A 25,968-nucleotide genomic window follows, 5' to 3' on the forward strand; every position below is an offset into this window, starting at 1 on the left:
CATTCCTGAACCACTGTGAAGGTCCTTGTTCCAAGCTGGCAGAGGCTGCCAAGAACCAAGTGTCTTAAGTGAAACCCTCCTTTGCGAGATGAAACTGAACCAGCACAGGGCAAAAAATCCTGGCCAGGCAGAGTTACAGCTCCATGAGAATAAAAAGAGAGCAGACTGCCACAAGTTACAGCACAGCATCTGTGAGTGGTCTAAAAACAGCCACAAACCTCTGGAAGCTTCCAAAACTTACACAATCTCCTTTATGCTGCCTCATGTTTACATTATGGAGCAAACATTGTCAACTCTGAATTAGCTACAAACAAGGAGCTGAAGTCAAACACAGCTTAGTTTTGACTACTTGGCCTCACATCAAGTTTCTGTTTTGTTTAGTTTGTTGCATTCAAAAAGATTACACAGCTGTCAAAAAAACTCAACAATATAACAGTTCTTCCTATAAACAAAATTAGGCAGCAGGCATCCCACTCACCACACAAAAAGGAGTTGAAAACTGTGTACAAAAACATATTACTGCAGTGTGATCTGAGTGTTAAAAGTATCCAACAGCAGCATAATGAATAAAAGCAGAATGAACACACAGAATCAAAGAATATCTCAAATTGGAAAGGACCCACCCATAAGGCTCAAGTCCAAGTCCCTGCTCCTCACAGAAGCACCTAAAACCAAATCATATGCCAACATTGTTGTTCAGACTCCAGTGAATTGGAGAACAAGCTGTGATTAGTAATACAGAGAACAGAATTTTAAAAAAGATACTCTTTTAGGTAGCTAAATAGTAGAAAAGTACTTTGAACTATGCTCTCAAGATCTATCAGACTAATCTTTTCTTCTCATGACAAGTTTGTGTGTATCTGTTGACTTGTCCATAACTGGCAAGTTCAATACTAAAACTAGAGCAGAGTCTTTGCAAGTGGCAAGCATCTAAAAGCATGAAAAGCCAGAAAGCTGTTCACTGAAACACACACCCTGCCTTGAGAAACACAGTTCCAGTTCATCCAGGAGAAAATGTGCTGGTTTTAGGGATGATCAGGGGTTTTTGTTAGTGGTTGTATCCTGTAATCACAGCTAATAGAATCAGAACAGTTTGATTTGTTGTGGGTTTGAACTTTTCCCCAGCTGCAGGACCAGCAGCACAACCATGAAGAGCATTACACTACAGCAGGTGTAGCCTTTCAGCCACAGCCCATCCTGAATCCAGAGCAGAGAACAGACTGGAATTCATTTAAAAAATGATAATTAAATTAGCTCTTAATAACTTCTGTCAGTAAAACCTTCAAAATCATAGCAAGGAGGCAATTTGAAAACTATCACACACTCTGTGGGGTTTCATGCACAGCCTCCAGGGACTGAGCTCTCCCAAATTCAGGCATCACATTTGACTCACAATGCTTAGACAGAGTTCCAGCACACACACGGCAAGATCAGATAATGACTGCAATGTGTTAACAGGAAAATTTTTAATAGACAGACTGTGCTTCTCAAAGTCCCACTAAGGAACAAAGTTGCAATTCTATCAGCCTTGATAAAGTCTGGGTTATTACAGTCAAACCTTTGCTTACAACTTTTCCTCTTTATACCTGCAAGTGTTACATGTTTCCATTGCTGGCACAGTAACATGAAATAAAAGACCACCACACCAAGTCTTAGGTATGTAACAATTTACCTAACTGGGTGCAGGTAAAGTTAGTGTCTGACTCCTCTACTGCTCTAATTAGTGTCCAAACTCCATTTCTATCTTCATACCACACTGTAAGGACTGAAGGAACACAAAGAGGATCTGCCAGGGAAAAAACACCCTCATCAGCTCAGAACCCTGTTCCTAGCAAGGATAAATAGGTGGTTTCCTCTCATGACATTGCAAGGAAATACAGATAAGATAGCTATAAAATACTCATTTATTCAATTTAAATAGTTTAATCTCCATTGCTGCTGTTTGTTTGCTTAACCATCTGAAATAACCAAAAGAAAAGACAGTTAATCCAGAAGAGATTGAGGTACACTCTAAAAACCCACCAACAAAAGTTTCCACCAGTCACACCTGTGTTTCTCCTTTCTTAAAACACAGTTCTGAAATGCAAATTTTATTAATGTCCCTCTAACACCAAATACAAATTACAGGTTTTTTTTCACAACTCCTGCAATACAGCCCCAAATAAAGCAAAGCATGAAAATCTCACCTCCCAAAGCATACAGCAACTCTAAAGCTTGCACCATCGACTGTGCAGGGGGTGGCTGTGAAGAGAAAATGAGCATTGATTTAAATTATCAGCACAGAACAAGAATTCACAGATCTTCCTCTTTTGCAAAATCCTTAACCAACTAATCTCTGCTGAAAAATGCACTGAGCTCTCACAGTCTTCCTCCTTCATGAACTCAGTGCAAAGGAACTGCAGTTACAATTGTATAGAATTGTAGAAGTTTGTCTTTTGTCTTTTTAAGACTTTCCTCACAGTTTGTATTTTTAAAACTTTCCTAACTCCTCAACAATTGAAACATCAAACTCTGGAGTACAAATGGTTGTTTCTAAGTGGTCACACAAATATTTACACTATTGATTCCCAGGAACACAGTGCTGCCTGACAGTGGACAATGAGCTACACTTCCCAAACAAGCAGGGCAATGGTGAATGGTTCTGTGGCCATCCCCACATCATTCCCTGATCCCTCTTCAGCCCAAGGAAAGCCTTCAGAGCCTGGACTCACCGAAAGGAAGGGGAACCTGAGCACATTGTCAATGCCCAGAGCCTTGAGCTGCAGGATGACAGGGGCCAGGTTGCTGCGCTGCATCTCCGGCACCGTGGACTTGGGCAGCTTCTCAAAGTCCTCCTCTGTGGGGGGAGAAAAACACAGCTGGGCACTGAACTGCAATTCACACTTAAATTATCACATATGGATAATTTACAGCTGTTAAAAGATAATCTCTATCCTAAAGATGATACTTTCTCCAATTACTTTATTTTACATTACTTTTATTTAAGTGGAAATTCAATGGTTTTGGCGACAGTTTTGATTTTGTCGTTCATCCACCCACATTTCAATTTGAAGTGTTATAAATGCTTCACAGAAATCTGGAAATGTTTTGTTTCTCTTCTGTTTCATGGTTTTGTCGGAAAATAAAAGGCAGGGTGCAATACTACAAAAAAAGCATTTTTTTTAAAGAGACATGGAAAAGCTTCAAAACAGCATACTTTCAGTACAAGAACACTATTTTTGTCACTACTCAAATATATATTTTAAATAAAGATTAAGGATGGAAAAACAATTTATTTAACAATGCCTTTTTAAAATCACACTCACTATAAAGTCCAAGTCTGGAAAAATACTCCATGTACGAATAAAACCTTCCACTAACTAACTGTTCTGCAGCAAAAAAAAAAAAAAAAAAAAAAAAAAGGCAATTTCTACATTATTTTCACCCATACTATTTTCATTTCTACAGAACCCTTTTCTTTCTGAAACCTTCCCTAGGACAAAGACAGTGCTGTTTCTCTGCTGTAGTTCACTCTGTGCAATTTCTTCTTTTCTTTTTTATTTTTTCCTCCTTTAAACCACTTCTTAAAGCATTCCCTAGACCTTGAGCTCTTGAGCACACAAAAATGTCTTCAGTGTAGTCATGGTTTCTCTAATAAAACACTCACAAAGCTTTGTAAGCTTGGGATACTCTGTAGCACATATTTTCTCCTGATTCTTACTGGATCCATATAAATTCAGGGCATAAATCATGGCTTGGTTTAATGTGGCAACTGCTGGCAAGCACAAACACATTTTAAAGGAAAATGCTTCATCTCCAACATCTCAGAGATCCAGTAAAACTAGAGGGGACCTGAAGCCCATCAGCAATGGGAGTGTTCAGCTGCAAAGCCTCTTCTCATTAAGCAGCTGAGAACAGACACTTTGATTGCAGCTCTCTGGACAGTGTGAGGTAGCCAAGAGATTTATTTATAACAGCAATTTTTGTGCACTGCCAGGGTCATTGATTCAAGGGAAGAATTTGGGGTTGGCAGCTATTCCTAGGAAAAAAAGAGACACAAAGTTTTCTCTGAATTACATAAAGGATTTCCAGAGCCCTTTTGTTAAATGCAAGGTCTATAAAGACTTCAGTCAGAGAAGAGAGATTATAATACCGGTAAGTGTAAAAAAGCTGAAACTGCTCAGAAACCAAAATCCTTAAAGAACAAACTTCCTAATAAGCTCACCACTTTTAAGAGCTGCATCAACATTTCATGTCTGCAACTGCTGAATGCCCCATTTGTGCTTCTGAGTCACAAAAAGATACAGTTTCTAACACCTAGCACATAAAAACGAGGTATTTCTAAACAAGCCAGAGGAACAACTGTGGAATCAGAAAAATAGAAACTTTCACAGATACTAAAGAATTTGATTTACAACCTCAGAAGAAGCTTAAACTGATGTAAAAATACAATACACAGACATTACACAGAAAAATCATAAATTTATGTTCCTATAGTTGTAAGCAACAATATACCTTAAGTAAGTGAGAAACTGTATTGATAAGATAGTGAAGGGTTTATAATGCAGGGCTGAGGTTATATAGATAATATAGGTTATATATATATGTAGTATAGAGGTTATACAGAATAAGCTATATAAGAATAAGAGTTTAGAAGGTATAATAGAAACGTGCATATGTACAACAGCAGCCTATTAGATAAAAGTATCCACAGTGCAGTAGAAGTAAAAGTGACAAGTTAAAAAAAAAACAAAATAAAGCTTATAACATCTTATAACCATTAAACTAGAAAGTATATAAATAGTTATAAATATATAACTAGAAAGTTATATATTATATAAAAATATAGAATAGAATAGAATAGTATTACATTATATAAATTATATTATTTATGTAATTTAATTCTATATAATATATAAAATATTAATATATTAAGATAATAAAAATATTAGAATATAAAATTGATATATTAATATATTAATCTTATATATTAATATGAAATTGATATATTAGTATAAAGTATTGTGCTTATGAATATATTGTATTAATTATATTATAGATTGATATTTATACTGATATAATATATTATATTTATATAATTTAAATAAGATAGTATTATGTTTTTATATATTTTATTATTGCTATATATATAAATATATAATGTAATATTATAATGTATAATGTAATATTATAATGTATATAAAATTATATATTATTAATATATAAATATTATAGTTATATAATAGGGATATTATATAGAATTTATATATATTCTGTAAATATATAACTAGAAAGTTCTATATTACTCTGTAATGAAGAAACTTGTGACTAGTCTTGAACTATAACCAGCTACTTAATCTCATAAATCTCAAAACCTCTAAAACTAACATTTATCTAAATAATAAATGGTTCTTAACCCAGAAGTAATCCCACTCCTTCTTTAGTAACAGCAACCATGACACATAATAAATTGAACTATTGTTCCTTTGCTGAATGTCCTGGGGTGACGTTATGATGCTTGTATTCCCATTCATCTGTTCTGTGCCTTCAAGACCGACTCTGAGGAGTGGAAGTTTTGTTTGGGTTTCTCTTATCAGGGACACAGAGATGGGCAGTACATAGGGCTGTTTTTCACTTCTTGCTTTCAGCTTGCTGCTTTGCTTGCTCTCTTTTCTGCTTTCGCTTCTGCTCTGCTTTGGCCTCTGCTTATTAGCTAGTTTAGCTAAACAGTCCAAATTCCTTCCTGGACTGTTTCTCCTCTCCTGTTTCTGTGACCATCTCGAACCTGCTCCGGACTGGGGCCTGGGAACACCGAGAGTTTGCATCTTGTGGCTGCAGCAGCTGCCCCAGCACCAGAGGGACTGAGAACAGAGCAACCACCCCCGAAAGAGACTTTCTGATTTTGTCATCTTTCTCAGAGCGGTGTCATCGGGTATTGTTCATTTTGTGTGCTGGGGGGTGCTGTGTCTGGTAAATAAACAGGTCCTTCCCACCTCTCTCCAAAGAATTTTTCCCCGAACTGGTTGCGGGGAGGGGCCGTGTGGGTTTTGCTTTCTAGAGGGGCCCTCCTTTGCAGATTCTTTACAAATTTGCCCTAAACCAGGACACTGAATGAACAAGCACAGCCCTCTCTCCCTACCCCCAGTGCAGGAGCAGCCCGTGCAGAGCAGGAGCCCGGAGCCCTCACCTGTGTACAGCCGGTAGCACTTCCCGGAGCGGCTGCGGCCGGCCCGCCCCGCCCGCTGGTTGGCCGAGGCTTTGGACACGGGCACCACCACCAGGCACTCGATGGCCGTCTTGGGGTTGTAGGCACGCAGCTTCACGAAGCCACAGTCGATGACAAAGGCGATGCCATGCACTGTGATGGAGGTCTCGGCAATGTTGGTGGCAACGATCACCTGCAGGGATGGGCACAGAGAGGATCCTGTGAGCTCTCAGTGAGCCCAACAGCCAATACAGCCAGGGACAGGTCCAGAACACACACAGGAGCACATAAAGATACAGTAAAAGCAGCAGAAAGAGCTGTCACCTTGAAATAAGCCCAGTTTCTCACAGCTTCATAACCACTTCCTTATTCAAATTTATTCTCTCTTCATAAAAGAAGAGCCTGGCAGTGTTTGCAGAGAAAATCTTTGGCAGTGTTTGCAGAGAAAAAGATTAACTGACTGTAAATCAAGTGTTCTTGTATGGCAAACTGTGAAAAATGTGTATTTTATGATTGGCTTTTCGCAAATATTAAAATTAATATTATACGTGTTGTGTTAGAAAGTAATGCTGTATTAATTCTCTTAACTAGTGGGTTAAATATAGTTTTAGGTTATAACAAAATGTTAAAATAGAAACTATGCTATGTAGGAATACTTTTTTCCTAAAGAAAGGACTCTGAGATAGCCACAGGACACCTGAATCTTTCAGAGAAAAAGAATTTATTGCTGCATTATCAGGAGAAATGAACTTCTTCCTGCCTCACTCTGCCATGAAGACACAGTCAGGATTCAGAGGAAGAAGCTGACACTGACCAGACAGAATCCTGTGTTTGAATGGAATTTATGCATCATATATGAGGTGTATGAATATACAACAGGCTGTTGCTTTTAAGGGTTAATCCTCTGTTAACGTGGTTCCTTTTTCAGGCTTGTGCTGCCCAGAAAAAGGTACCCAGACATCCATAACTCTGTGTCTCCATTGTCTCATATTGTCCTAATTCAAATTGTCCAAATTATTATTACTCTAATTGTATTAGTATTTTTATAACCATTGTATTACTATGAAACTTTTAAAATTTTAAAAACAAGTGATTGGCGTTTTTCACAAAACTAAGAATGTTTTCTTTCTGCTTCTCAGTTACATTGAGCTATTCTTTGTACACTCACAAAGCTATGTAAGGTGAGGTGGGAAGATGCAAAGCTATGTAAGGAATGAGGTGGGAGATAGGAGGGGAACAGAGCTGATTAAGAGTTCCACATTCAGCATTCCTGTAGGGACTCACTTATGTATGTATGCCCTAAAATAATAAAATAATTGTTCCCAGACAACAGTGGGAAATCTAATGCTTATTTCACCTGAAATTAAAGAGTAAATTTTGAAAGTTGACTAATGTCATATCCCAGAGAGAAGTATTTATATGAAATGTTCTTCAATGGCAGATGAACAATTTCATCTCTCAAACTACAGCAGGTACAAGAATTGCAAATCACCTTGGTGTAGTTTTGTCAGCTTATTTCAGCCCCAACACAGGCTCTGCATAAGCAGAAAGCACTAATCACATCCAATTATATACTTCTGTGACATTAAATGTCTAAACAAGACTTACAGAAGTCAAACAAAGCTTTTTTTTCCACTAAAATCAAATAAGCTTGAACTTGTTCCTTAGATGAAAATAGAGCACTTACCCACTCTGTCACCAATTTTTCTACTACTGGTTGAAAACAGCCATGGACATTTAGATCACAAAAAGAAAGAAAAAGGTAAAAGCAGAGGAGTTCAGAGGCTAAGAAGACAAAGTTGTATGGAGACGCTGAAAAATTGCAGAGTTGATGAGGCACAGAGAGCTGGAACTGACATGTCTAGGAGTGATCAAAGATGCAAAGGGAAGCCAGGGAACACGTTCTTGGTTCCCAGTCTGAAAGCTGACAGAACCCATGATATGAACCTGATAAATGCAACCTGTGTGCTGCAGACATCATTCTGTGGGGTGGAAATTGAGAGAGACACAAGAGCTCACCTTCCTGACAGTGTGAGGGACCCTCTCAAAGACTTTCAGCTGCTCAGGAGAAGGCAGCCCAGCATACATGGGCAGAACACGGAGGTGCTTCTTCATCCCGGTGCGAGCGAGGGCCCGAGCCTGCTCTATGAGCATGGAAACAACAGTCTCCACTTCCTCCTGCAGCCACAGCAGCACAGGGCACACAGTGAGACAGGCTGCACTGTAACAGCACATTCCTGTCACCTAGATACAGAAACTGCACCAAATAATACCACTGTAATTGTCCAAACTCCGGGATTTTGACCAGCTCGCTCCATGCTGTAATATTCTTAAGATAAATTGCTATCAGGAATAAATAAAGTTTTATATACATGTTTGTGTTCACTGTTATTTGAGTCAATGTCATATCACAAACACATGAGCAAAATCATGGGGAAGGACTGAACCAAGCTTAGGAGTGAGCAAGTTAATTTTCCTGTCTATCTCAACTGGTGAGAGCAAAATGGGAAGCCAAAATATTTTGGGGCCTGGATCAGGAATGGCACAGGAACAGCACTGACACCTCCTGCTCAGCTTCATGTTTGATCTCAGCTGTGGCATCTCACTCTTAAAGACAGAAAACAAAATGTTCAAACACTGCCTCATGAAAATGCAAATTCATTATTCCAAAGTGAAATCAATAAAGGGGATGAGGAATTGCTTTTGAAAATATGCAAGATGTTACTGAAGTTCTTCAAGGTAGCTCCTCACTGCAAAAATGAGCTGCCTCCCATTTGCTCTTCCCAGCTGCAAAGTGAGCTAACAAGCACAAATAGAGCAGAAGAGACCAGTACATTTTGATCTCATGGCAATTTGTTTTTCTGTCAAACACTTCAGATGTTAAGCCTAACAAATGGAAATTCCATTTGCTTTAACTATTAATGATGACTCACTGTCAATTTAACAACTGGGTATGTGTGACTTGCACCAGCAAACCACACAGAATTCCACTCACTAATAAGGCTGAGAAATACAACATTAAATGACAAAAACTGTCATTCATCACTAGCTTTGATAAATTCAGGCCATATATTGCCTTCACATCTTTGGGACTGGCCTAGTTTTGCTCCCATCAATAGAGAAATGTTTGTCATTCTTTACTGAGAATAAAGTAAGCACAACTAAGGAAAGCCTCAGGAGACTGAGGCAGCTTTGCAAAGTTCACAATACAGCACTGTAAAGCAAAAAAAAAAAATTGCTTATGTCTATACCTGGCCAGTTAGAAATGCCAGTATATCACCATCATTCTCCATCTGGTGAATTTTCATTGTAGTTTCCACAGTTGATTTTATGTAGTCAGGAACAGGGCTATGGGGAGAGAAAACAGCAGAGACATGAGCAGAAAAATAGGCACAGACTGCTCCCCTCCAGCAGGGACAAACAGAGCAGCTTTGGGACACCAGAGCTCTGACCTAGACAAAAGGATAGCACAGCAGCACAGTGTCACTACTGCCAAGAGCAGACAGCAACACACCTCTGCAGGTAAAAGATGTCCACTGGAAATGTCCTCCCCTCAACAGTCAGGATCACACTGGTGTCTTTGCTGGGGTCACCCGTATCATTTTGATTGAAGAAATCCCTGAATTTCTACATTAAAATAAAAGCAAACACTTTCAGTTTGACATTTCAAAGAACGGAGAGAAAAACCTAAAGAGACAAAGAAGTTAAATTACTACTGCTTGGATGTTTACTTCATCAATTTGGTACTGCCAAATAAAAAATGTCAAAGTTTGATTTTGTTGCCTTCTATTCTGTCCAGGGTTCAGGCATTTAGCACAAATAGCATTGCATGCTTATTATTTTGAGAAGTAAAAACTGGAAAGGGAAATAAAATTAATTATATCAGCTGCTACAGTTGGAAAAAGAAGATAAATAAACTTTTAACTGGAAGCTAAATCTATCAAATTAGCAAAGTCAAAGCTATGAAGAACTTAGAAATAATTGGTGCAAAAAGGTTTGGGCAGAGCCTGCATATTCTTATCCATTTTTGGGTGAGTAAATTTTACAGCCTTTACTGAACACCAAGATGTCATTTTGTAAAAGCAGAGTTAGGCATGATTATGAAAGTTTTTGATTTATGTATTGTGACACCTTCATAAATTTAGATCTATTGTCATGAAGTATTTTCAATAAATAACAGCAAAAGATGGAACTTAAGGACCCATATAATTCATCTCAACTTTTATGAGCATTGTAGAGATAACCATCAACTCTCTGTATTAAAAAAAATATTTATAAAGTCCCACCAATCACTTTGCTTGTGTTAACTCATTTTAGATTAACTGTCATCTATTTGAAATGTGGTTTCTGGCAGTTAAAATTCTGCATTGTAATGTACAGAATATACAGCAGTGCAAACACTACCAGAGCACAGCACACTACCAACATTCATGGCATATGGTATTTGCCATTAAAGGAAATATCTGTGTGCCCACACCTTCAGTGCCATGTGTAAGCTCTCACATCTTATTAAGAGCAGTTTGGAAAAGTGGAGAAAAGGAATGAACATGATATAGGAGATGGAGTAGCTGTCAAAAGGGGAGACTGAAAAGGCTCTGCTTGGGGAGCACTAAGTTGAAAAGACACAGCTGAGGTTTATAGAATCAAAGGTGACAAAGTAAATGTAAAACTGGTTTTGGGGGTGTTTTTTAAAACACAAATCCCCAGTACAAGAACTGGGAGATCCTTGATGAAACTAACAGGTTTGAAAGGATTAGACCAAGTACTTCATTATACAGCAGGTGGCAAACTCCTGAAAATTACTCATGGTGTCCTGGAGACTTGCAGAATCAAAGACAAATGAACAAACAGCAGGTCCATAAACACAGAGTGGAGGGAAACAGCAGGAAGGTGCTGAGTAATATCTGTACTACAACTACTGCAGCTGCTGAGGCAGCTCACACTGAACAGACCCACAGCAGGGGCACAGCCTCACGTGCTCCCCCTAAACAGCATCTCCTGTTGCTGCTGCTACAAGCAGGACACAGGGCTGGGTGAAACTGCTCAGCTCTAAGAGTTCCTCTGCTCTTCCTACTCAAAATTAAATTCAGGATGTTTTACCTAAGTTTACATAAGTGTCCACAGGCTATGAGTCAATTAGGGATGTAGTAAGATCTCACTGATATTAAATCTATTAGTTCATCACTTATTTTTACTTGGTTATTTCTATCAGCAAAACTGGGCTAAATGTCCCTTAATAAATTAAGCCAAGAGAACATATTTTTATAAAGAATACAAATATGGAGAAAAAATACATCAATACATAAAAAGCAGATTCATATTTAAATTCACAGCCAAAACAGTTTGCTGATAGAACATGAAAACCAAACAGAGCAACTGAACTACAGCAGATTTTTTCCTGCAACCACCCAAGCAGCACAGAGGATAAGCTGTACATGAATAGCAGTGGAGCTGTCACCTAATGTCACCTCATTTCACCCCAAATCTCTGAGCTGTACCTCTGCATCCAAGGTGGCTGAAGCCACAATCAGGCGAAGATCCCCACGCTTCTTCTGGACCTGGGAGAGACCAACAACAGCCAGAGTTAAAAATGCTTTCTGAAATGCAAGACTAGAACCAGGATTTAAAGAATCCAGATTACTAGAAACCTCTCTGTAAAACTACAAGACAGGTGATGAATGAAGCAGCCATATCACCCCACAAGTCTGGAGGTTTATGTATTTATTTTAAGGGCATTCAGTCAGTTATTTTCATTTACTCTTGATTTCTGGTGGGAGTCAGATCTTTAGGAGGCTGAAAGTCAGCAACAAGCCCCAATCAGATCCCTTCACATGATCAGCAGCAGCAGAATCAACAGTGTATTTTTGGAACTATCAGCTAAGGAGACATTTCAGCATCAGGGGGAAGAAACAGAGGATCCTCAATGTCAGATGACCAAATTAAATAGCTGGGTATGTACAATAGGCTGCAGGATAAATGAGGAAGCAGCAATCACACTCCCTAAATGAGGAAGCAGCAATCACACTCCCTCAATTATCAGCCATCAGGATCAGAGGTTGAATGAAAAGGATGGAAATTAAAACAGTTACAGAGAGCTGTATTAAAATTACCAAACTAAAATTACAGTGAATTAAAAAAGAATTACCTTTTTTAGTAAGCCAATGGCAATGTCTGTATAAAGAGTCCTTTCATGAGCTTCATCCAGCATGAGGACACTGAAAAAAGGAGAAAGGTAAAGTTTCAGAAATTACTTGACTGACACTAGAATCAGTGTCTCCCTATCCTCTAGAAACACCATTATTTGAAATCTGCTGCTGGGACTGTTACTGTTCACAGCCACTCACAGAACTGGGGAAGTTCAAAAAGCTTGCAGCAGTGAATCAGGGAGAAAAATGTACCTGACATCACATGGGACATACACACTGTTCTCTAATCAGGATAGTTTTAGGAAAGGAGGAGAAGAAAACAAGTCTGTGTTTACTGTACTGCATAGGTTTTCTGGATATCAGAAAAGCCTGTTTGTTGTTGGTTTGTTTTATTAGTATAAGGAAGAAAAAATAATCTAAAATTAGGAAATGAAACAATTCAGACTCCATAAGGCCCCCCTTAGCTTTTGTCTCAAAACTACAGCATCAAATCCTGTTGGTTTTGGTGTTGCAATGATCAACTAACAACAGTATGTTGTTGCTGCAAACCACTATCATTTTTACAACATAAAGAAGTCAGAGTTCTACAATAATTTTCACTTTTTGGTATTTAATTTTTAATAACCACTAATAATCTATAAAAACTGCTATCATAGTAGCTTGAAAAAAGCAGGTTTTTACCAAACTTTCCATGTTTTCTTACCTGTATCTTGTTAACAAAGGATCAGCCATCATTTCCCTCACCAGCATACCATCAGTTAGAAACTAGAAGTGAATGCAAAAAAAAAAAAAAAGAAAAGGCAAAAAAAAATCTTTATCATATAGTCTCCACTAACTGTGATTTTTATAGATGCTTTTGTATTGTAGGCTTTTGCCTGAATGTTTCCTGGCCTTTAACTTTCTAATGATCTATCAAATTAGACTGTGATTGCAACTGTGGTCTTGAACTAAGTAAGAATTGATGGTCAAACCCTCCAAATTTCCAACTTTAAATGAATAATCATGCTTTAAAAAATTAAATTCAGCTCTATTTAATGAACAAATATCTCCATTTCTTTCACTGTAAAAGGAACCAACCTCTGAAAAAAAAAAAAAAAAACCACAAAGCAAATTGTCTCATTTATCATCACTGCTACTCCAGCACAACTAAAGCAAATTCTCTTCTGCAGAACACTAGCAACACTCACATTGCTCATAGCACTGAAAAACAGCTGCAAAGTTGCTATTTAATCCACCAAATTATCTCTCAGCCTACTCATCTTGGGTTTTATCTGTGCTTTTAATCAAAATCTCTTGTTAGGGGAGGATACTTTTACTCTGTGATTCACTGCAGCCTTTCCCTATGACTTTGAGTGACACCCAGGTCACACCAGTGCTGCACCAACAGCTGGCCATATCCTGAAATTGTCCTCTAGATTTAAAATTATGCTTGTCAGACTATCAGAATAAAACAGGTACTCATTTTATTAAGGTTTGGATTGCCACTGCCATTTCAAGCACAATTTTGGGGTACCCACTTGGGAAACTGAAATGTCACCTATTCTCTTGAGTGGGCATCACAAGGTTCTCATTAATTTTGCAAAAGAATTACAAGGTTATCAATTAATTTTGCAAAAGAACTTGAAGAGTTTCAACTAATCTCTTCAGAGTAACCCCACACTGTTGGTGTTTCACCTTAATTCTTGTGGCCTGTGGGTCTGTGCAGTCATCAAAGCGGATGCAATATCCAACCTCATGTCCCAGCACTGCCCCTCTTTCATCAGCAACACGGCCTGCAACCTGAGAAAAGAGATCCTCATGAGCAACAGACAGCCCAGCACCCTTCAGGCTTGTGTCATGACAAGCTACAAAGACATCTAAAGACACCATAAAACTCCACAAGACATGAATTAGTCCCTGTAGAATTCCAGCCACAAGTTAGTGTCAGAGTTTGAGTGACACTCCAGCCCATGCCTACAGGCAGTGAGTTCATGATTTCAGTTGGAATCTTATCACTTTGAGCCCAAGAATTCAGAATAATTGTCAATCTGGATAATGCAAAGAGAAGTGCAAGAATTTCTAAACTATGCTTTACATCTTTGCAGCTACCTATCTTTATTTCTAGCAACTCCCATGCTCTAGATGGGAGAGCAAATATATCACCTATTAAAATAAAATGTCATTTTCACTTCAGGACAAAGCAATAAATCATCAGTTATATTTCTCATCTCCTGTAACAGCCACAGTCCAGGCAGGCTGCAACAACAGCCTCAAAGAAAAACCCTGCTGTGTCCATGTACTAAGCCTGAATGGAATAATCTTTCTATTTTAGGCTTAAAAATGACGCATTGAGACATGAAAGGGAGAAGAGAAGAGAGTTTGCTGTGAGAAATCATTGCAGCACTCACAACATCTCCTGTAAAACTTGTGCTCTGTCAGCTGGATGCCCTATGAAGGAGAAAAGGGAGGACACTGCAGGCAGACTGCCCAAAGCACAGGATGCAGAGCTCTGCTAGAGACTGTCCCCTTAACCAGGCTGGCACTGGTCAGGGAGTCCTGGATCTATAGTATTTACTGAGGAAAATGCTGGTGTGTTGTAGATACCATTTATTATATTACAGAGAACAGGCAAAATGAGGGTTATAAAATGGCACCTCAGCTCTCTGTATAAAAAGAGTGCTGCAGCAGAAACTTCACCCACATCAAAGCCTGGCAGCAGTTGTGAAGACAAAGAAGCAGTGGATGTTTCTGTGCATGCTGCTACCAGAGAGAAGTCATTGCCCTCAGCATCTCCTTTTCCCCCTCACAAATGATGTTATGCTCTTCAAGACAAAATATGTATATGCAAAAATTTCTCATAATAAAACTGTTTCTCCTTCTGCCTGACATTTTTACAGGGAGAAACAAAAAACTACACCCCTTAAAAACAACAAAAACTAAACACAAAAAAATATCAAAAACCTAGAAAGAGGCACACAACCTCTTGTTTCTTCCACTGGCTGCACAACTAAATGCAGATTTACATCACTGTTTCACCTTGTGAAAGAAGTTGAGGGTCACACAAGCACAGTTCTAGTCCTGAGTCAATCACAGCTCAGCCCTAAGTTCTGCACACAGTTCTGCTGACATCAGTCAGTTTTACTTCAAAGCTTCTACATCTGCAGTCCTGGAATGCTGGAATGTTTGGCCAGACCCACTAATCAGGTAGAATTCAGTGTGTGACACCAGCAGCTCTTAGAGAAACACAAGCAGAAACATCTTTTCCTTCAGGAGCTCATGCAGATTGCTGCTGTTCAGCAAAACCTGCTGATGCACTGGAGGTTCTAATGCCAGCAGACTGAGAGAGGGGGACACTCACTGAAACTGCAGCGACCCGACGAGGCTGTGTCACCCCAACAACTCTGCCTTCAGCTGTCCAGCCAGCTTCTGCCAGGTACTGCAAACAACAGAGGGGAGAGAGAGACACTGTCATGCTGTGCTTACACCAAGGTTTTGGCTCCTCACACTTTGTGTTTTTACCTGGTTCTGCTCAATATTCCATGGAAAATCCCCTGATTTCACCAAGCCACACAGACACTTACCTGTGGAATCTGTGTTGATTTCCCACATCCTGTTTCCCCAATAATCACCAGGGTCTGGTAGTTCTCCACTAGGTAAAGTATGTGATTTCTGAGCTGAAAGAGAAGATGACATTTAAACATAAAAAGCAGATTGTACAAAAATAAGAAAACAATTAAAACTATAATATTTACATATCTGGCAGACACAGTAACTTCTTGTTACATGGAGTTCACTGCCAAAAGCTAAACAGTCCTTTAAAATCTATAAATTACATGTACAGCATATAGTAAATAACATCCATCAACAAAACCCTTAGAACTGTCACTTACACTTGCCAAACAGGACAATAAATTCCAATAAATAGAGAGCAAAGCCATAAAATTATTATTTATGTTGCAAAGGGATTTTATATTGCTCTTTAAAAAAAAAAAAAAAAAACAAAAAAAAAAAAAAAAAAAAAACCAAGAACCAGGCATCATACAACACATTTAATACATGAAAAAGAAAAAAAGAACTCCTGTACCTTAAAAACAGGCAGCTTCTGCCTTTGCTGTTCAATGGAGAGAGAAGCATAGGGGTTGTAGATGACAGTGACAGCGCTGCTCTCAGCAGGGCTCTGCCTCTCCTCCGAGACACTGACACCAGGACCCTCTGAGCCTACACAACAGGAGTGAATTTTAACTGGAGCAACACATATCTGCCTGCTGTATCACAATACAGCTAAAAAAAAAATATGTTTCATACAAGTAGGAATATAAAAAGAAAACAAAAAAGTTTTCTGTGAAAGCAATTGAAATATTACCTAACAATAAACAAGGGATATGACCCCTCACTTCAGCTCTGAATTTACCTCAGGAACTGAAACTTGATTTATTCCTGCTGCAAGTGATCACAAAGCTACTAACAACTGAAACTGTGGAATCACACAAGGGAACCAGAGACAAAAACTCATCTCAGTAACAGAATGGGTCATCTCCAGCTGCAGATTCAACCAGGAAAGTCTGAGAGCAAAGAGGAGGATTCCCTTGTTTTGTAGGATTTCCTTGTTTGCAATTCTCCCACTGTTAAAAGGTTAGTCCTTTCCAGAGCTGCCAAGCAGTTCTACCACAAATCAACAATTATCAACATTATTTCCAAGGTGCTTCTCTCAGAGCTGCTCTCCCTGGTGTTAACCACGGTTATTCCAAACCATGGCCAGGATTTTGCTCCTCCCTCAGAACTCCTTGGGATCCCCCTGCACACTTCACATCCCCTGGAGACCCCGGCAAAGGGCAGCACACCCACCCCACAAAGCACCCCCTCCATCCCCTCCCCTGCCACCCCATTCTGGGGAGCACCCAGCCAGAGCCACAAACACCCCCTGTGCTGTGGCAAGGAGGGGACAGCCATTTCCCCACTGCCCTCATGGAATCATCAAGGCTGGAAAAGACCTTCACCATCATCCAGCCCAACCATCACCACCACTGTAATCCCTAAACCACAACACCCAGCACCGGACTCTGACTCCTCTTAAAAACCCTCAGGGATGGTGACTCCATCACTTCCCCGGGAAATTATTGCAATGCCCGACAACCCGAACAGTGAAATAGAAATTATAATAGCTAATGGAAAAATTATAATAGCTAATGCTGTGTCTCGGTTTAAGGCAATTAACCCGGTTCTCTGACGGCAGACACAGCAGAAGGGACCGGCTCAGCACAGCTCCCGTCAGGGAGTTTAGGGAGCGATGAGGTCACCCCTAATCCTCCTCTTCTGGACACAAAGCAAACCCAGCTGCCGCTCTCCATAAGACACGTTCTCGAATCCTTTCAGAGCCTTGCCGCCCTTCGCTGTAAACGCGCCAGCGACCCCAACAGCCAAGGGGGGCAGCGCCGCACCCCTCATCACGGCCAGGAGCTCGGAGCTCTGTCCCCCACACCACACCCCTCAGCACGGCCAGCAGAGCTCCATTCCCCGCACCCCTCACCGCGGGCAGCCCGCGGCGGGACTCCGTGCCTCGCACCCCCACATCCCGCACCCCCACATCCCTCACCCGGCTTCCAAAACTTCACCGGCCCCACGGGCGCCGCCATCTTGGGGTGAGAGGGCGGCCGGAAGCGGCGCCCACGTGATGCGGCCCACGTTGCCATGGAGACCGTGCCTACCCCCCCCCCCCCGGCCCTCCCCTCACGCGTAGGGCCCGAAGGTTTCGGCCCATGGCAGATCTGTGAAAACCTTCTTTCTGTGACAAATGTGTATTTTATGATTGGCTTTTCGCAAATATTAAAATGAATATTATGTGTGTTGTGTTAGAAAGTAATGCTGTGTTAATTCCCTTAAGTAGTGTGCTAAATATAGTTTTAGGTTATAACAATGTTAAAATAGAAACTATGCTATGTAGGATACTTTTTTTTTCCTAAAGAAGGGACTCGCACTGAGATAGTAGCCACAGGACACCTAAATCTTTCAGAGGAAGAGAATTTGTTGCTCCGTTATCAGGAGAAACAAACTTCTTCCTGCCTCACTCAGCCCTGAAGACACCATCAGGATTCAGAGGAAGCAGCTGACACTGACCAGACAGAATCCTGTATTTGAATGAAATTTCTGCATCATGTATGAGGTGTATGAACATGCAACAGGCTGTTGCTTTTAAGGGTTAATCCTCTGTAAACGTTCCTTTTTCAGGCTTGTGCTGCCCAGAAAAAGGTACCTGGACATCCATAGCTCTTTGTTTCTATCGCCTCATATTGTACTAATTTAAATTGTCCAAATTATTATTACTTGAATTGTATCGCTATTTTTATCATTTTATTACTATGAAACTTTTAAAATTTTAAAAACAAGGGATTGGCGTTTTTCACATTCCCTGTGCCTTTCTTCCCTCACAAGGCAAAAATCTGAAACCAAGAGACGCCAGAGTTCCTGTCAGCACTGAGTAACAGCTACTGCCCAGCAAACTGCAGTGCAGGTGGGTGGCTTGGCAGTGCCTGGCCAAGGAACAGTGGACTATAAGGGAATAAGGTGCAAACTGGGATCAGGTTTGCACCTTATTCCCTGGCACAGAAGCTGGGGCTGCCCCTGGATCCCTGGAAGTGTCCAAGGCCAGGTTGGACAGAGCTTGGAGCAATCTAGGAGAGTGAAATGTGTCCCTGCTCATGGCAAGGGTTGGGATGAGATCAGCTTTAATGTCTTTTCCAACCCATCCCTGTCAGTGGTCACCTGGGGGAGCATTTAACAGGGTCGAAAGATCACTGCCCTAAAGTCCCTGCTCATTAAGTAATTAATTAGAGCTGATTCCTTCTCCAATGAAGGATGCCTCCACAGCTGCTGAACTTTACACCAGGCAGCTGAAGGACAACAAAGAAAATTATCACACTAATAATGAATAGATACAGCTGTGCCCCACCACAGGCTTACAGCCTGTTTAAACCACAAACACACCCATGAAAGCCCATGGAAGTTAATATTGAATCAAACTTAATGTAGGCTTTCAGTTAATTAAGTAGAAGCTAAAGGAAATATAAAAAATTGAAAGCCCAAACTGTTTCTAGTAAGTTTAGTAATACTGTTATATATTCATGCTTATGGGGAAAAAAAAATCTAATCACATCTTATATTCTTATAACTTCCCACGCTAGCAGTGCAGTTATGGTGATTAACACAAACTGTGCCTCCCTGGTCACTTGTTATGCTGAGTAACCACACGTAAAAGAGGTTATTAAGTTATAATTATGATGTTCTTTAAGGTTCTAAGTATGTTTCAATGCACTTTTGATATTAAGTCCACACTATCAAAAATAAACACAACTCACAGTATTTTGTATCATCAATATATTAGTAATCGTTGAGAAAAAATCCCACGTGGAAAGAGCTGCCTATTAAAGTAATGAGATGAATAACAAAGTGGAGAAGTTATGCTTGAGAAAATATATACAGATAATTATTATGAAAATAAGACTGCACAAAGAGTATTTTGCATAGAGTTCAACATTGTATGGGGTTTGCCTTTATGGAAAATATAGCTAAGAATAAAAATACATATTTCAAGTTTCTTTACATCTGGATGGAAGTTAATAGTACAAAGCTATGAGCTATTGAATATTTACAGATTAGGAGAGCCTGAATGATTACATTTCCATGATTGTCAGAGCAGAAGAAAGAGGGCCCAGATTAGCTGCATACTAATCAGTACATTTCTGCAATGTACATTTTTGCAATGTACATTTTTGTAAGCTCCATCTGTCCCGTTTAATGTCACCTTGCTGCTGTTTAGCTGAAATTCCTCTGCCAGGTTTTAACCTTCCCCTCTGAAGCCCAGAACCCACAAGACACTCACACAAGCACATATCTGAGTATTTTGCAGTAGAAGAGCCACAAGAACAATTGAGAAATGATAAACATTGTTTTGGCTAATGAGTATCTGCACTGGCAGGCTGCTGGAACTTCAGTGCCTCAATGTGCAGCTGTTTGGGAGGATAGCTTATTCATTTGAGGGTGATTTTTTCCCTCCAGAAATGAATGGATTAAAAAATAATAATAAAAAATTGAGCTTCCAAGACACCTTAAAAATGGTTCTGACACTGACTTCTGTGTCTTTGCATTTCTGGTGAAATAAGGACTTCTGTGAAGAGGCAGCAGCTTCACAGATTTCAGATCTACTCAGCTTTTTCCACTAAACCAGGCAGCAGCAGCAGCCACAAAGATAACAAAAAGTCTGTCTGATAATGCCAAGGAGTTGTTCTCATTTGGCTCTCCTACAAACATGGGGGGTCCTTTAGAATATTATCCCTCACACATTTATTGCATGATGCCCAGCAATCCAACCGGTCTAATACAAAGGCCATTTGAAATTCAGTCACACTAAAGCCTTGTTTGCTGACACATTAGCTCATTTTGCCTGCCAGCATAGCTTTGTATGAAGAAAATGTAACATTTGACAAGTAATAGTGTGGTACAGACCTACTGGCTTCTAGATTAGGATTACTCCTGGTTTGTATCATGAACCAGTTGGTGGAGAGTTTCTACAAGACCAAGGCTGATTTCAGAGCCTGCTTTCATCTTGGAACTGACTTTCAAGCAATATGAATTTCAATACCTAGATTTCTTAACAAAAAACAAAAAAGGGTTGAGCTACTGAGCTATGACACTGCCAACCCATCAGCTTAAAACATGCACGAACAGGTTGAGAAATGAAAATTTAACAGAATAGTAGAAGTCAATAATGGCTGTATAATATTCTTCAAACAAAGCCACAATTCCAGTTTCACTTTCTGTCAGTCTGAGGTTTCTTTCCCAGCTGCCCTCACAAACACACTGCAGGACAGTGCTGGGCAGGGATGGACAGACGTGGTTCCTGAGGTGGTGCTGCTTGCTCTGCATGGACATGCAGTTCATCTCTCTATGATCCAGTGTGGCCTCATAACCAGGGAGCCATTCCTCTTAGTCAGCGGGGGAGAGGTGTGCAGTGTGTTATTTGGGCTGTACACTGCCTCCCTGGAGGCGTGCAGCCAGCTCCTCTTCCTCTTCAGCTCTCCTACAAATGCTCTCAGATACAAAAATTCCATTCTCAGCAAGTGTTCCCTGGTCATGTCTCTGGAAGCCACTGTTATCCTGAACAGCTGGTCCCACACCCTGTTCTTCTTGCAGCTGGAAAACTCTTGGAGGTTGATAGGCTTTGACCTTGAATGAAGAATCCGAAATTCCAGGTCAAAGTGTGCAACTGCTGGGCCTGACAGGATCAAAATGTTACTGCTGTTCAGCTTCCCATCTGTCCACGTAAAACTAGCAAAGGAAGAGTGAGAAAATGATGAGTTAATTCAAAATAATCAATAAAGAAAGTATTCACTGGAAATTCCCCTTCACCACATTTAGTTATGTTGTTTTTACAACCCAACTGATGAGCAGTGGGCTCTTTTAAGGATAAATGTTGGTCATAAAATCTGATCAGTTTTCCTTTCTATGCAGAGAAATCATGTAAAGCAAGAGAAAGAGATTGGCACTTGCCTGTAGGAGCCTGTGGTCACTCTAATGCCATCAATCAACATGAACTTTTCACGGACTTTTCCAATGATTTTGGTGCCTGACCTGGTGCAGTACGTGCTCCCCGTGATAATCCGAACCCTCATCAACTGTTAATGACACAGCAAGAGTCAGGTGCACTGCAAATTTCAACTATTGCATTAAAGGAGTAACACAGCAACAACCATCCCTGATGAACTGGCACAAGAGTCACCCACAGGGAACAAAGTGAGGATTTTGTAGGCAGAGGTGACATTAAGGGGCAAACCCATAAACTGACTGTGCAGAATGGGACTGTGAAAATTCCTGTCACCAAATCATCAGGATCCAAATTCCACAGACTCCTGAGAACCTGCTTCTCCCTCAGCCTTCAAAGTCTCAACAAGCCCAAGCAACTCCAGTCATGCTTTAGGAACTGGACATTCCTCCAGCATTTCCTTGAACTTTCAATTAGTATTTGTACTCAGAAAGCAGCTGTAACATCCAATTACTAAGGTTTCAGATTTTCTATTAATTACTATCTTATGTAGGAATAGTTAAATCTTCCAAGATCAAGCTGGAGCTACATAACACCCATTTTAAGTTGTGGCAGCAAGTATAATAATTTCTTCACATCTTAAAGATTACAGGCATAAGATGATCAGTTCCCTACCCCTATAAATATGACAAAGCTCACCTTTTCCTGCTCAAGGTCAACTCCCAGATCCTTGCACATTTTTAGAAAGTGGGAAAATGAAGACTGATCTAGAAGGATATACACTTTAACTTGCCGTTGGCTACAGGCTTCCAAGATGTCTGTGAAGATATCAGTGTCTGTGAAGGAATCCATAACCAGGGCAATCATCTGAAAAGAGTTTCAGAAGAAACCATTAGGCTGTGTCCACAGCATTGTAAAGGAGATAGCACATGAGAAATTTGAGTTTCAAATTAAATGCTCCCCCCTGCCTTTTTTTCATGTGGTATTGGAACATGGCATAGTCTTCTGTGATAAAGAGTATTCTTCCTCACCCTGAGATAGAGCTAGAAGCTTGGTTTTGCCCTATGTTAGGCAAATTTGATCTCTTCCTAAGCAGGAGAGGTCTTTTTCTTTTTTTCTTTCCTTTTTTCAAAAGAACAAATGTCTTTTCCTCAAAAGCATTGCCAGAAGAAAAAGTTGAGCTTACTTCCAATACTACAGTTTTCCCATCTTCCAACTTTTCAAGTATAAAAAGAAACAGCAAGAAAACCCAAAACCACCAGCGTCTGACTGCTGTTTATATCCCAGCTCTCTGTTTGAGATAAACGTCAGGTTCATCTTCACCTCACTATTCAGATTCTCATATTTCAAGTCAAGATCTGAATAAAACATCCTTTGAGAGCCAGCTCCTACCCCCGCAGATCTCCCCCATGGACTGAACCCCAGGATTTGCCGTGGGTCCTCTGCAGGATGGGGAAGCGAGCCGGGAATGGGCACTCCGGATTTATCGCTCACGGGTGCCAACTCCGAGAGAACTCAGCGGCACCCAGAGAGCCCATTCAGCAGAATGGGGGGGGAGAGAAAGCCGGCAAATGATGAACCTGATTTAAAAATAACTACAAAAGATGATGGAAAAGACATAAAGCAATACGAAACAGGAGAGTATTTTAAAACGGAAGGGTATGTAAGTAAGAGAAAGCGGAGAAGGACGTGGCGGCCCCGGGAAGCCGCACAGCGGGAGCGGGCGCTCCGCGGGCACTCAGTCAGTCAGTCAGTCGTCAGTCAGTCATTCACTCGCTCGCTCGCTCGCTCACTGACCTGCCGGGCGGAGCGGATCTGGCGCCGCACCGCCTCCTTGCAGCCGTAGATGCTGTCCCCGCAGCCGGGCTGGAAATGCGCCTCCACCCGCGTGAGCCCGCGGAAGGCGCCGCTGGCGAAGCCCGGCCAGCCCAGCTCCAGCGCGGGCGGCTCCAGCTCCGAGCGCTCGGGGAAGTAGGTGAGCGACGAGGCGTCCAGCGAGGCTCCGGCCGCCGGCTCGGCCGCCGGCTCCGGGCCCGCGGCGGGCGGCAGCGCGGCCCGAGCGATGTCCTGCACCTCGGGCTCCGACAGGAAGGGCGGCAGCTGCTCCCGCCGCAGGAAAGCGCGCAGCGCCTCGGGGCCGCCCGCCACCAGCTCCTCCAGCGCCAGCCGCTGCGCCTCGCTGTACGGCCCGGCCGGCGGCGGCCAGCGCCCCGAGCCCTCCTCCAGGCACTGCGACGCGTTGGCCATGGCCGGAGCGCCCCGCCGCTGCCCCGGCTCTTTATAGCGCTCCTTCCCCGCCCGGCTCCGCTCGCCCACGGCACAGTCACGGGTGGCACAGCCCGCAGCCTTCCCCACGCCCAGGGAAGCGCCAGCCTCGAAGGAGGAAGGATCAGCCCTGCCCTGGTGCTGCTGCCCAGCCCGCATCAAAAGGCTGCTCCAAAAGTTGGAGAGGGCAAATGGCCCCAGCCGGAAAGGACCAAGCGGCGACGAAGTGACTTAGTGACCCCGATTTAAAATGCCAAATAAACAGAAAGCAAAGCTCAGCGATGATCAGGTGAAAGCCCCCAAGGCAAAAAGGAGTTTATTTGTAAACTGTTTCTTGTTCCTGTTAGAGTACCTTAACAGCAGCACGGTATAATAAAGTTTAAAAGCACATAGAACAAACAAGGTAATTTTACATACATTCAAGAACTGCAGGACTTGGGCTCTTAAAAATACAACTCGATATTGGCTTTGAAGGTGTAATCTTGGCTCTCTCTCTGCAGCTTGGTTTGGTGCCAGTGTTCCAGATCCACAAATCAAGCAATAAAGTACCTTATCATTTTGAACAAGTGCAGACAGAACTTTTTTCCCTACCTCCAGCTTTAGTGGAGTGGCTGCTTAGAAATCGAAGCAATAAAAGTAGCTAAGCCTCGTTGACCTTAGAGATTTCAGACAGAAATGCCAAAGTTAGTTACTCTCAACACTTGCAGCCTTTTTGAGTTATGGATATTTCTATTCATTCATTCATTCAGTATTCAAGCCAACAGCTGAAATGTGCCATCTACTGGACATACATGCCCTGAATAAAAAGATACATAACTCAGACTCTAGTTTGATTCGACAGAATTCAGTGTGGTTGGTCACTGAAGTACTGAGAGGCAGGTTTAAAGAAAAACAGGCCAGATCTCAAGGAGAGACTGCACACATTGCTCAGGTAAGAGACCCAGCAAGCACAGACATGCACAGAAATCTGCAAACAGATAAAGGCTTTGCAAAGCAACCAAACCTCAGGTCACCCAATATTGGAAGTATCTTCAAAAACTACAGTGGCACTTTAGCTCCTCAAACTGAGTTAGTAGTAGAAAAATAATAGAGCAGGAAAGAGTATTTCAGATAGCAAAGTTAAATAGAGAAAAATGTTTATTTAACTCCTACAGTTATTTGTAAATTAACATTACCCAACATAATCCATAACATTCTGTAGTGTATTTGTCAGTTGACTTTTGAACAGAGGATTTGTCACTTGCCCTCAGAGATTGTCTCACCTTGGAGCACACTGCAAAGCAGGAAGCACACACACACACACATATATATTTATATATCTCTAAACAAAGGCACCAGAGCATGATGACACTAAAGGGCTAGTTAGCTCATTCTGTTTCAGACGGCATAAACAAATATAATACAGTTGAAGATAACCTGCAACTGTTTCAACACTCTTTGCAACTTTAGTGGAAGAGTAACATATATATCACAGGAGTTAGAATAAAATCAGCTTTATGGCTCTTTGTAAAAGCTGATTCCTCTCCTGTCAAAGATAAAGTAGAAATAAAAGTCAGTATTGGAAAAAAAGATTGAGAATTCCTTGATACAATATAATTCCTTGATATAAGATAGATCTCCATAGCTACTCTGAACAAGGTCAGTGTGACTCAGATTTTTCCAAGTTTACATAAATTAAAACTAAGGCATTAGCAATCCTGGAAAGTAGTAGTAAGGTCAGTTTTGAGGTTAAATACCCAGAATAAAAATGATCTTCACCACTAATGCATACAAGAGGAACCTCCAAGTTGTTACTACATAATGTCTCTTTTTCATCACTTCCATTGCATAGGATAAAAACAAAGTGCTGGAGAGTGGTG

General features: G+C 41.0%; 2 protein-coding genes across 3 annotated transcripts in view; both read right to left on the reverse strand.

The window, feature by feature from the left end:
- Positions 1 to 17,961, reverse strand: part of DHX35 (DEAH-box helicase 35) — a 30,976-nt gene extending 13,015 nt beyond the window's left edge. For both annotated transcript variants that reach the window (XM_058036346.1, XM_058036345.1), the window contains exons 1-14: positions 17,903 to 17,961; positions 16,394 to 16,527; positions 15,891 to 15,983; positions 15,668 to 15,745; positions 14,005 to 14,109; positions 13,034 to 13,095; positions 12,330 to 12,399; positions 11,683 to 11,742; positions 9,699 to 9,811; positions 9,436 to 9,532; positions 8,204 to 8,362; positions 6,167 to 6,377; positions 2,712 to 2,836; positions 2,187 to 2,241 (exon numbers count right to left, since the gene is read on the reverse strand). In XM_058036346.1, coding sequence (XP_057892329.1) covers positions 2,187 to 2,241; positions 2,712 to 2,836; positions 6,167 to 6,377; positions 8,204 to 8,362; positions 9,436 to 9,532; positions 9,699 to 9,811; positions 11,683 to 11,742; positions 12,330 to 12,399; positions 13,034 to 13,095; positions 14,005 to 14,109; positions 15,668 to 15,745; positions 15,891 to 15,983; positions 16,394 to 16,527; positions 17,903 to 17,942 — 1,402 coding nt within the window. In that variant the 5' untranslated portion in view covers positions 17,943 to 17,961. The remainder of the gene's footprint in view (positions 1 to 2,186; positions 2,242 to 2,711; positions 2,837 to 6,166; positions 6,378 to 8,203; positions 8,363 to 9,435; positions 9,533 to 9,698; positions 9,812 to 11,682; positions 11,743 to 12,329; positions 12,400 to 13,033; positions 13,096 to 14,004; positions 14,110 to 15,667; positions 15,746 to 15,890; positions 15,984 to 16,393; positions 16,528 to 17,902) is intronic.
- A 1,730-nt stretch (positions 17,962 to 19,691) lies between these two features.
- LOC131090769 (protein FAM83D-B-like) lies at positions 19,692 to 24,091 on the reverse strand. Its single transcript, XM_058036347.1, has 4 exons — positions 23,642 to 24,091; positions 22,544 to 22,711; positions 21,853 to 21,977; positions 19,692 to 21,630 (listed from the first exon to the last, which is right to left on the reverse strand). Exons 1-4 carry the CDS (start codon positions 24,089 to 24,091, stop codon positions 21,240 to 21,242), a joined length of 1,134 nt encoding a protein of 377 aa, XP_057892330.1. The 3' UTR covers positions 19,692 to 21,239.
- Positions 24,092 to 25,968: the final 1,877 nt, after the last annotated feature.

Source organism: Melospiza georgiana, chromosome 17 (genome assembly GCF_028018845.1).
Source record: "Melospiza georgiana isolate bMelGeo1 chromosome 17, bMelGeo1.pri, whole genome shotgun sequence".
NCBI lineage: Eukaryota > Metazoa > Chordata > Aves > Passeriformes > Passerellidae > Melospiza > Melospiza georgiana.

What these genes read in the sequence shown, in the direction of transcription:
- LOC131090769 (XM_058036347.1), bottom strand. Translation starts at nt 24,091, where the DNA reads ATGGCCAACGCGTCGCAGTGCCTGGAGGAGGGCTCGGGGCGCTGGCCG. An exon ending in AGATCCGCTCCGCCCGGCAG is followed by an intron (nt 22,712 to 23,641) that starts GTCAGTGAGCGA and finishes AACTCTTTTCAG; the next exon opens with ATGATTGCCCTGGTTATGGA. An exon ending in GTGACCACAGGCTCCTACAG is followed by an intron (nt 21,631 to 21,852) that starts GCAAGTGCCAAT and finishes TTCCTTTGCTAG; the next exon opens with TTTTACGTGGACAGATGGGA.